The following is a 12,462-nucleotide window of genomic DNA, read 5'->3' as shown; positions in this document are numbered from 1 at the left end:
CTGCTAACACCGTGTCCATGACGCGCTGAAACGTTGCAGGCGCCGAGCACAGTCCGAATGGCATGACCTTGAACTCATAGAGGCCGTCTGGCGTGATGAAGGCGGTCTTTTCGCGATCTCTCTCGTCGACTTCTATTTGCCAGTAGCCACACTTGAGGTCCATCGACGAGAAGTATTTAGCGTTGCAGAGTCGATCCAATGAGTCGTCTATTCGTGGAAGGGGGTACACATCCTTCTTCGTGATCTTGTTCAGTCGATGATAATCGACGCAGGAGCGTAAGGTTCCGTCCTTTTTCTTCACCAGGACTACAAGAGAGGCCCACGGGCTTTTCGACGGCTGGATGATGTCGTCGCGCAGCATTTCGTTGACTTGTTACCTAATAGCTGAACGTTCTCGCGTCTAAACTCGGTAAGGGCTCTGGCGGAGTGGTCGAGCGCATTCTTTGGTTATTATGCGATGCTTTGCAACTGGTGTTCGTCGAATCCTCGATGACGTCGAAAAGCAGTCTTTGTATCGTCGGAGAAGACTTCTGATCTGTTGCTGCTTACTCATAGAAAGATTTGGATTCACGTCGAAGTCTGGTTCGGGGACTACGCTCATCGGGGTAGATGCGTATGAATCCGAGAGGCCAAAGGCATTGCTGGTTTCCACAATTTCCTCGATGTATGCGATTGTCGTGCCCTTGTTGATGTGCTTGAACTCTTGGCTGAATGGTTAGCATAACTTCCACTTGCCCTCCGTGCAGTCGAGCGATCCCTGTTGCGACGCAAATTTCACGGTCCAGCAGCAGATGTTGGTCGCCCTCGATGACGCCTTCTACGTCAGCGGGTGTTTCGGTGCCGACGGAAATAATAATGCTGGAGCGCGGCGGGATGCTCACTTGATCTTCGAGCACACTCAAGGCGTGGTGACTACGACAGCTCTCCGGCGGTATCGCTTGATCTTGCGACAGCGTTATCAATTTCGACTTCAGGTCGATGACTGCGCCATGTTGATTCAGGAAGTTCATGCTGAGAATGACGTCTCGTGAACACTGTTGGAGGATAACGAAGGTGGTAGGGTAAGTCCGGTCATGAACGGTAATTCTTGCCGTGTAGACCCCAGTCGGCGTAATCAAGTGTCCTCCAGCAGTCCGAATTTGAGGGCCTTCGCATGCACTCTTAACTTTCCTCAACTCGGCGGTGATGGGTCCGCCCGTGACGGAGTAATCGGCTCCTGTGTCTACTAAGGCGGTGACTGTGTGGCCGTCGAGAAGTACGTCGAGGTCGGTGGTTCTATGTCTTGCGTTACAGTTAGGTGTTGGCGTCGGATGACGGCTGCGTCGTGTTGAGCTAAGTTGGAACTTCGCGTCGTCAAGTCGTCTTTCGTCGGTGTATTCTTGGCTTCCTGATTTTGTCGGGACGGTGGCATATAGTCATTATGTCGTCTAGATGGTCTCTTCGTCGTCTTCGTCGGCGGCGGAGGATCTTCGTCAATTCGACGAACAGCAACTGCACCTCCATCGGTTGCTGCTTTTAGTTTTCCGAATATGGGCTGATGGACCGGCCTCGGACTGGGCTAGTGTATGGTAGCCGCTGCGCCGACAGGTAGCGGCCTGGTGACGGCGAACGGGAAGGTCGTCGAGGGCTCCATTGAGTGGCGGCGAGGTAGTCGGCGATATCGCCAGGTCGTTCGCCAATCTGTGGCCGTGGCGCGTTAACGGCGAAGCCTCGCAGTCCCATGTCCCGGTATGGGCATCGGCAGTACACATGGCCGGCTTCTCCGCAGTGGTAGCAGAACGGGCGGTGGTCGGGGGCGCGCCAAACGTCAGTCTTCCTTGGAATGCCGCGTGGGTTGACGGGTTGGCGTGCTGGCGGCGGGGGTGGTGGTGGACGGCGGAATTGTGTCGTTACTGGGCCCGGCCGTGGGTGCAGAGGAGGGGGAACGTGACGGCGGGCTACAGCGGCGTATGTCATCGCTTGCGGCTGAGGCTGCGGCGATTCACGGGCTACTCCGAGTTGTTGCAGCTCTTCACGCACGGCGTCGGCAATCGAAGTCACTTGAGGCTGTGATGAAGGGAACAGCTTCTGTAGCTCCTCCCGTACGACCGCTCGGATAGTCTCGCGCAGGTCGGCGGTGGCCAGTGACTGAACTCCCGCGTAGCTTGTAGAGTTCGGGCGGCGGTCGGATTGCCGGTTTCGCATCTCGAGTGTTTCCTCGATGCTGGTGGCCTCGCGAAGAAACTCGTCGACTGTCTTTGGTGGGCTTCGTACCATTCCGGCAAGAAGTTCCTCCTTCACAGCACGCATGAGTAGGCGGAGTTTCTTCTCCTCGGGCATTTGAGGGTCGGCGTGGCGAAATAGACGGCTCATTTCTTCCGTAAAGATGGCAACGTTCTCGTTCGGTAGCTGCACTCGGGCGTCCAGCATAGCATCGGCCCTTTCCTTGCACACGACGCTTGTAAAGGTGCGCAGGAAGCCGCTACGGAACCTGTCCCACGTTGTCAAGGTCGACTCCCTGTTCTCAAACCACGTTCTGGCGGCGTCTTCTAAAGCGAAGTAGACATGCCGCAGCTTGTCGTCGGCGTCCCAGTTGTTGAATGTCGCAAATTGTTCGTATGTCTCCAGCCATTGGATTGGATTGGAGAAACTTTATTTATGCCTGCAGTTGGGCGCTCGCGCGCCCCGACGAGGGCCTACGTCATCCTCGAAGTTGCCGTTACTCGGCGCGGGTCTCCGCTCGCCGTTGCCAGCTCGCTGGGTCCGTGCCTTTCGAGCGCCTCGAGGTCCTGCTGGACGGCCCAGAGCTGATCGTCTCGGTCGTAGCTCTTTGCGGCTGCCTCGAGCCAGGATTCCGGGTCTTCAGTCGATGCTCCATGGAAGGTGGGTGGGTCCCGAGGCTGTTGTAGGATAACGGGGGATGGTGGGGCAGCCATTGTGGTTGTCTTGACCACGATCTTTGTCGTCTCAGGTAGAAGTCCGTGCTCTGGGGGCAGTCCTTGTAGACTGCGGCTAGCACGCTGGTCTTGGGCGATGTTGGTTTTGTCCTCGGGCTTCGGGCTTGGATCGTGGCTTTGCGGGGGCGTTCGGTACATGAACGCACCAGCACCTCCACCTGATGTCACGGGGTGGTGACTTTCAAGAACACAGTAGCAATATCGTGATTAACGAAAGGAGCGTTTTATTGGGCGAACCTGTGCCCACAAAAACAGGCTACACTTACAACACAACGATAGCAGCAAACACGGTCGGCGATCGTCGAAATTCTGATCAGCGGGTCAAGCGCGTCGGCTTTTATACAGCAGTCGTCGAATGTTCCAGACTAATCGTTCGGACCCGCGTGCCTTCCACAAAGTTCTACACCATTCGCGTCACGCGATGAAATCAGATAACACAAGGTTCGGCTGGTTCGGCGCCAACAGACAGCCGGGTAGAAGCATCGATAACTTTCCAGTAACTTCGGATACATGCAGGCGCGTCCCGCGCTTTGCGATTACATTGGTTAGGCGGCGAAACGTGGTCTCCCGATAAAGATAAGTACACGTGTCAATATTTCCGGGATCAATATTATAGATGAGAAATAATACTGGACCCAGTACTGAGCTTGTAGGACGCCACAATTCACGTTAGCGGTGGAGGAGATCACATAATTAAATAAGCTATTGCGAGCGATTGATAATAAATCTCGAAAGGTAGTACATTAGTCGAGGGTCCTTTAAAATAGCTCTCAGCTTTAACAGGAGCTGGGAGAGAGGCACAGTGTTCAACGCCTTGGAGAAATCAATGAAAACAGCATCGAACTGATGCTCGAGATCTATTTTGTAGGAAACCATCGTGTGTAAAATCAGTGAGTTGGGTTACAGTACTATAACATGCCGGATATCAATGACTACAATATGGTTCTATCGGAGAATTGTGCATTTGAGACGAGTATAGCTTTCGTATCTTTTCTAGAATTTTTATAAGTACTCTATAATCAAACTATCAATGTTTCAAATATAATAATTTAGTTACTCTTGCCACTATTTTGAACAAATACTCTGAAGCCAAGATTAGAGTGCATTTCCTAGAAACAGCCACAATTATAAATTCTTGTGCGTAGGTTTTGCAGCACAGCAGGCGCAGAATGCTGGTACCATTGCAAACACACTGCATGCCTCCTTGTAAATTTTCTAATAAAGGCATGCATTTGTGGTGGAAAGATAGGCGATGACATTTTATATACACGGCTGCGCAAGCTACATCGGCGACATTATATACACCCCCTCCCTCTTTCAAGTTTGTGCCAAGAAGGAGAGCACGCAAATATACTCATTTACTCAGACACTGTACTTCAACTCATTTTAGTCTTCTTCCATAAATATTGCAAGAATAACGCACAAGTTCTTTCATTACAAAAGAAGAGAGGTGTTTACCCCATTTGGGCAATACTATTTCCAAGGTTCATGTGTTAATTTGTACATAACTTTGTTTCACACGTTTCTTTCATGAGTAAAAAACTACGCCTGCTTGTATTATCTTTTTCTCTCCAAAGTTGGCAAATATTTTCCATCGTGATTTACTCTCAGTCACTTATCTATTTTAGGAAAAATGAGCTTTTAACAGGATACGTGTCAAAAGCAGGAACAGAATGTCCAGGATCTGTACTTGAATTGATGTCTTCAGGTGAGTTGTGTTGCAATGTAATCCTGGTTAAGATTAGAAAGTAGGTAATGGATGGAAGCACAGACATTAGACATGGCTACCTTCACTGGCTTTGTGCGCCTATTAAATTTTTTTTTAATCTTTGTCTTGTAAGTGCCTTTAGTAACATTTTCCTCAACAACGCTTCATTCCTTAATGTTTTGTTTTGTTACTCTACAATTACTATTAATGGAGAAACGCGCTGTTCTAGAATGCCCTAGTGTAGGACAAGCGGACAACCTGGAACAAAACACCGATCCGCGTAATAGTGATTCACAAATAACTGTACAGTGTCATTTTATGTATCTGTAATGATTGGTTTACTGTGTGGCTCTTCTGTTTTATTTCTGGTATGCCAAACAGGCTCAGAAAATACAACTCGGAGAATTACCGCACTGGAGAGCCAAGCTGAAACAAAAATCCCATGATTGAAATAAATCGGGGCGGCCCATCAAAGTATCTCTACATTCCCCTATTCGTTGCATTTACTTACAGAAAAGAGCCCCATATGTGCCAGATTATTTGCATGCCTCGAAGAAAATTGGTAATTCTACATCTTTAATTTTCTTGTCGCACTAGGAACTGTACAGTCGCGACCATTATTATGTGGTTCGTGCGCTTCTGTATCGAACTTGACAAACGGCTTTGTCAGCTGGCATACCGCCCAGGTAAACAATAACTGATTCACCAGCGCCACATTTTCGCCTGGTTCCTGTTAGGTCATGCTGCGAACGAAAAAGAAATACATAAGCAAGTCGGTTGTCATGGCAACAGTCTTGTTAATGTGCGAGGGAGAGACACCATCCCACTTGTGTGCAATGCACTCGACAAGAGCGTCATTTTCTCAGAAGATGCAATGGGAAAGGAACACGAGTTGTGTTTGTTGTTGCAGTCCGTTGTGATGTGGCTGCTCTCATTTTCAGCCTCTTTCTCTTTGCAATGACACTTTTTGTGTGTGTGTGGTTGTTCACGTATTGATTCAGCGCCAACCGCGTAACCGTTTTTCTTAAATACTTGCCCTGTTCCATCTAAGATACGAGAGCCAGCACCCCATAGCGTGCAGCTATTGCGTTTAGGGAGGACCTTGAGAGGTCACCGAAATGTGATCCATTTCTCATTTTCATTAGCAAACTATGTCCAGCAAGAGATACAAGAATAAGCAATAACATATTACAGGGTTGAGTATCTCGTATCCACAGTACAAGCTGCACATTCAACGGGTGCATCGGTACATAACAAAGCTTCTTATAATTTCCGAATAGCAAAAGTCCTTTTATTTTGCTTTGCATGTGACAACCCTGCTATTGTAAATTGTTTGCCACAACAGATATGTGGGATTACTTATGGAAAAGATTATCGCTAAGCACGACCGGTCGTAAGGCTGAAGACGGCATATGTCGCATAACTAGACACGGAAGAGACACAAATTCAGGGGAGATGGTATTTTCTATCCGCCGGCTGCCGTCTGGGAAGACAAAAATTGAAGCAGTATCTCATGCGCTTACATACAAACCATTTGCTGCATGTAAATTCAGGTTCGTTTCCGCAAAACAAAGCTTTAAATTGGTGCAGGTAAATTCTCGCTGATTATTTGAATATATTTAAATTTCTTCCGCAAGTAATGTCCACCGCTGAATAATGCAGCTGAAGGACTACAATGACACTATCTGCAAGAGGCGACTTAAAAATTCAGCTAAACCTAAACACGATCCCATCGCATTCTAGACACCACAGCCTTCCTCTCTGGGACCTCCAAGTGCCCGGTGACTCTCTGAAAGGAATAGGCCCACAGGACTGCCGAAGCATTCAAGAGATTGCATGGTTTGGTAAACTGTACACTGCCTTTAAAAAGCACTGCCGCCCGCTTTGAATTTGTCAAGTCGCCATTGTGCTGTGTTTCGCCTATTATTCCTAACAAAGACTTTTGTTTGCTTTAGGTTTTAGTCGTGATTGTAATGCAGCGAAGTGTTAGGCACAATTGCGCACTGTACTCTATATCCGTGTTCTGTTTTCTGGCCCATTAGGCTTAACCAGATTCAAAGAGTTAGCTGAACATGACCACCGATGCTTTACGTTACGTCACCCACGGAAAGCCACGAGCACTGCCATATTTCAGAGGCTACATTTGGCGAAAGTTTGTCTGTGCAATCGATGGCGCCAAAGGTTCTCGCGTTGAAAAGCAGGAGACTGAAGCTAACGCTTGCCTATCACATGACGAGATTCCATAATATAGGGAAGGTAGGTCGAAACACAAGGCAAGATAAGTCGAACAGAAAGTGCAGGTGCTAATCGATAGAACTATCGACTGCCAACGGATAGAACTATCGATAACGTTCGACAATTTTCTGACACATGGAGGCGCGTCGTGCATCGAGGGATACCGTTTAATATTTGTTAGCCGATGCAAAGCAGGAACCGAAAAAAGATAAATAAGTGAGCAGACGACGCGCGGTAATCTGGAGCCATCTCGTAGCGATCGTTGCATAACACGTCGTGCATGGAACCATAGTGCGCGTCCACGAAGCGGCACTACTCTTTCCTCTTTCATCCTTCGCTTTCTGTTCGTTCATTCGGTTACGCCGCCACCCTCACCGCCCTCGACGCACGCCGCAGGAATGGGCCATTCAGTGCAGCGCTCTAAAAAACCGCGATTTGCATAGAGTTCCTTTAATAAACTCAAGAGGGAAACCTCCACATAGCGCCCACGCATTCCAAGCGGTAAAAGTAAGGGTGCCACCTTGTTTCTACTTTCTGCAGGCTTGCAGTCCGAGACTACGAAATGCGATTCAGCTGAGACGCGTATTGAACGGAATCTCGAGCGCCTCTAAGTATTACGGTGCCATCTACCTAAGGCGCATGGAACCGCCTTCAATAATGCACCGTAAAATTTACATCAAACTGGTATAAATAACCATCGGCTGTTTCTGAAGAATCTAAGAAAAGAACTGTGCAGATCGTTTGTGCGTAGGTGTAACATGCACATGCTTGTTTCTTCGTTATACTTGGAATATTTTTATCCTAATCCACACCTAATGATTTGTGAGGCAGGAGGTGCACATTTCAAATATTTTCATATGTCTTCTGACTGGCTTTACGTAGACCTAAACCCTTGCTGCATGTCATTCTTTTCTCTACGTGTAGCAAGAGAGCACGCTTTATATCATAAAATTTTTTAAGTAAGTCACGCCCCTATTATCATTGTAGGGGAGCTTGAGTAAGTTCTTCGAATAAAAACATAATCTCATAAGGCGTCTACCTAAGCTGAGAGACCGCTTGCTTCTTTAAATGTACATACCTCGAGTCAAACGTGCATCAAATTGAAGGACGTGGAACCATCGCATTTAAATCGTGCATTTGAAGAGGACGACGCATCATCGCAAACAGAGCGAAAGGAGCCTAACGTTTTTGTTGTAATCAATTATTCAAAATTTCCATAAATAAATTTATTCGCACCCTTCGTGAGTGATTTCCGGAGATGAAAAATATTCTGACGCTGTGTAGAATAAATGAAAATAAAAGAAAATTTGAACACAGTATTCGTCTGTAAACTCATTTTTTCTGCCAGTACGTAGACTAAAAAAATCAAAAGCACTAGCCATTGACAACAGCCGCAGTTGGGTTAGAAAATGATGCTGCTGCAGGTTTCTTTATTATGATGAATTGTTCTTTCTTTTTCTTAGTTATACAAACACACGAGAGGTACTGCCTGGTATATTGGAATTCCAAGGAGCGGTGTGCCGTTATGAAACCGAGTAAGAAACCTTCAACACGGTATAGTCATTGCATAATCTGTGAATGCATGCCTATGCCTCAAGCGGCCAATTGCGCGGCAATTCTGCGCTTAATTGCGGGCTTCTTTCACGCTCGGAAAAACTCATGGAGCACCTACTGAGAAATGCTTGTGCAGATGTTGTGTTTTTGTGATCTCTATGACAACGAACGCGCCGTTCTTCAGAAGGTGTTAAACCGATTAGATAACACATCATTTTCAGAGATTGAGATTCTCGGACCATGGCCCCATGCGTCGCAGGCTTACAAAGTGAGGCGGGCACTGCAATGTCTTATGAAAGCGACTGGCTTCTGTGAACGTTTATAGGCGTGAAGTTATGGGCATCCGCATATACTCACACCGATGGTACCTTCTTCCCCCCTCTCCTTTATTTTCTTCCCTTAAGCCCCTTCCCCTGTCTAGGGTAGCGAACCGGACGACCGTCTGGTTACCCCCCCCCCCTGCATTTCCTTGTCTCCTTTTCATCCTTCTCCATCGGCTGTTTTTGTCTTCCTGTACAATTTTCTTGACACTTTTCAGCTAATTATATTTGAAGAGTTGAATAATTATTGAGACTATTTAGGTATATAGGAGGAATGAAAAAATATTCTGGGTATCTCTAGGCGGCAGGAAACAACACTACGTTGCTACGTTTCAGTTGCATATATTTAAAGCCTGGCCAAAGTTACGTAGGACACAGCGTATATCCACGACGTCACAGTCATTGTTCTGTATGAGCTCGTCTTATCCTTATCACCTTTGCCATATTACGTAAGGTTAAGCGTGCCTTCACGCAGCCAAATCGGAATTCTCTTTGTTTTATACACTTGCGCTATGGCAATAATGAGCTGTGGCTTCCTCTTTGGACTCAGCCTTTTGATTAGTGCTAGTAAAGTTTAATCTGGTAGTACTATTATTTTGTTAGGAGGAGGATCGAAACATTTTTTTCTGCAAAAAATTTCTGCTATATATGTAGACCTTTAAAGCTTATTTGTAGATGGATCTGCTAGAGACCGGACTATGATCGTGTACTTCCAACTTTGTGACTTCTGTAGGATCCCTAGACGCTTGCTTACCCTCTATTATAGCTTGGTTTATTGCTGTGTTTCATTACTTACTCGGTTTTTCTTTCCAGTACCACAATTTCAAGCCGTGTTTGTCTTATATTCTGTTCCATAACATCTACGAAATCCTTGTCATGGCAGAATGCAGTAGGAAAGGTCCTTATTTTCTTCTCTACGCTTATTTGGTAATTTTGCTATTTGCGTTTCCTTGAGCTTTTAGCATTCAGACGTTGTTGCGTTCTGTCTTGCTCCAGTACCTCTATAAAATTTTTATTGTTCTACGCCTGTGATCGCTACTCAGGCTATCAGTTCCTCATTAGTAAACTTGATTTGGCTTCATTGTTCTGATATCTTTCACGCGACTAAGGTGTAGTCCAAAGTCTGTAGACTGCATATTTTCGTCATAGCCGCATTACTGTTTTCCTGTTAACTGCTACAAGGTTCTTTTACTCGGACAGATGCAGTATGAGAGAACAAGTGTAACAATTATATTCGTATAATTCTCCTTGTCTGTATGTGAGTCTCGTGCTAGTATCACCTGACTCAATTGTCTAGACTTAATAATATAATTTTGAATGCAGTCAAGGAAGTTTTTATTTCAATCTCGGATATTACCACCTTTAGATGGAGTTGCTACACCTAGCCTCTTCCCATTCTCATCTAACTCATAAAAGCTCCGTATGTGTCTCGTGTACCGTTATCACAAGAAGCCGACAAACAAAGACACCAAGGACAACACAGGTAAAATTACTTGTACTTACTGATTGAAATAAAAAATTATAAATAATCGAATTGAAAGTAGATGAAGAGAGAACTTGCCGCAGGATGAGAACGATCCCACGTCTTCGCATTACGCGTGTGATGCTCTCCTGATTGAGCTACCGCGTCGTCGTCTTCTGGGGTGTTTATGTAGTTTAACTAGAAATAACCCTTAGGGTGTTGCCAGCGCCACTATTCACAAACCTTGGAGTCGGATTTGGAACATCTTTCCTGCCGCAGGCGTCACGAGTACTTGATGTTTTGGGTGAAATATACTGGTCAAAGAACCCACAGGTGCTACCTGAAGACATTAATGTAACCGAATTCGAGACCCTCGTTATGTAATGAACGAGAAAAAAGGGGCGCTAACCGAGGGGCCCAATTTTAACGCGAGAACGTTAAGGAGCTCGTGCTTTTTTGTTCACAGCGCGATTCCTAGGTGCAGCGTCCGATTCGCGACGCCTCTGCCGTGATCGCTGCGCCGTAGCGCGTCTGGTGGGAAAGTGTCCCCTGAGATGTGTACCGTGCTTCTGGCGAGGAGTCATGCGTCTGCGTGGTGCTCCTGGAACATATATTTAGAAAAAAATTGTGCTGTGGACTTAGAAGTGTTGTATATGAAAACTTTGTTTTTCTTTGACTCAAGAGCATGCCGAGAGAATGAGTGGGCGGTGCGAACGGAGTGCGCTAACGCTATCGCTTTCCACTCTTGAAGGCGAAGCTTAAGCGTCCTCCAATTTCTATTAACACATCATAAAAAACGGCAAAGTCACGAAGGACAATACAGAGGAAATTCCTTGCACAAGTAGCACGCCTGGGTTTATTGACCAGTTGCTTTCACCCAAAAAATCCCGTACTCGTGACGCCTGCGGCAGAAGAGATGTTCCACATCCGCCGCCAAGGCTAGTGAGTAGCGGCGCTGGCTAACACTCCCACGGTTAGTTCTAGTAGTAACACATAAATACTCGGGAAAGTGGATGGGAAGACGGCGCCGCGGTAGCTCAATTGATAGAGCATCGCACGCATAACGTGACGACGTGGGATCGTTCCCCACCTGCGGCAAGTTGTTTTCTTTTCAACTCCATTAATTTATCATTTCTTTATTTCAATCAGTAATTACAAGACCCCGCAGGGGCGCCTTTGTCAGCAGGCGTTTGGTGTGTTGCGACACCACGTACCCGAGCACATGAGGATCGGATCCTCCCACGTGTAGCCGTGCGCGGCTTAGCCTTCTCCGGAGAAAAGGAGCTCCTGGGGATTGAGCCGATGCCGGGTGTTAGGACCTTTAAGGTTCCCCGGCGGAGGCAACACACCTCTTCGGCCTCGGCTTCACGTAGACGGCACCTCCGACTGACCCACCTGGAGGAAATCGGCAGTCGCCTTTTCCTGTCCTCCTCTCCAATCTTCGTCTCTCTCTCCCACTTTTCCATCCTTCCTGTCTTCTCTTCACTTGTTATTACTTCCGAATTTCCTGGTGGCAAGGATTAACCTGGTATGCTATGATATACCTTGATTATAACATATGTGGTTAGAGTAACAATGTACAGTTCGCATGGCAGGGCTTGCTTCACAACAATGTCTGCCGTGTCCCCTCGTTGGGCTCGGTGGTGGGTGACTGACACTGATACCGAAGAAACAACAGATCTCATGGGGCCTTCGAAACCCTTCTTACCTGATCGCCCTCCGAAAAGGGGGCGCACCGATGCAACATTTCAATTATTTCTGAAGAAACGAGACACATTTCCCAAGTATCATGTGATTCACTGTGAAGGCACTGAGAAAAAAGCGACAAACATACCACCCGTCTTGGTGTCACACTTGCCACCAAGAGGGCAAGTGGGGTCCTTCTGATTGAAGTGAAAGACAAACTGCAGTACGAGAAACTAACAAACCTGGTGGCATTTGGCGATAAAACTGTCTGTTAGCCCACACCAAACAATGAACACCGCAAGGAAGGGGTCTCACACGACGACCTCATGGATCTGACTGAAGAACTCCTGAAAGGATGGAAAGAAGAAAACGTTATACATGTACAACGTATCAAAATTAGGCGCGACAACAAAGAACTACCAACGAAACACCCAATACTTACATTTCGCTCTAGCACACTCCCGGATACAATATGAACAGCCTACCTCAAACTGCGTGTAAGACCTTACGTTCCAAATGATCGATGCTGGTACAAGTGTCAGAGGTTTGGTCATGCTTCTA

The 12,462-nt window shown here is 46.9% G+C and overlaps 1 protein-coding gene across 1 annotated transcript in view; it reads left to right on the top strand.

The window, feature by feature from the left end:
- Nucleotides 1–12,462, top strand: part of LOC126530260 (uncharacterized) — a 125,505-nt gene that overhangs the window by 48,161 nt on the left and 64,882 nt on the right. Inside the window, exons 3-4 of the mRNA XM_055070223.1 lie at nucleotides 4,565–4,644; nucleotides 8,343–8,414. Coding sequence (XP_054926198.1) covers nucleotides 4,565–4,644; nucleotides 8,343–8,414 — 152 coding nt within the window. The remainder of the gene's footprint in view (nucleotides 1–4,564; nucleotides 4,645–8,342; nucleotides 8,415–12,462) is intronic.

This window comes from Dermacentor andersoni, chromosome 5 (genome assembly GCF_023375885.2).
Source record: "Dermacentor andersoni chromosome 5, qqDerAnde1_hic_scaffold, whole genome shotgun sequence".
Classification (NCBI taxonomy): Eukaryota; Metazoa; Arthropoda; class Arachnida; order Ixodida; family Ixodidae; genus Dermacentor; species Dermacentor andersoni.
This window is presented reverse-complemented; position numbering and strand designations above follow the sequence as displayed.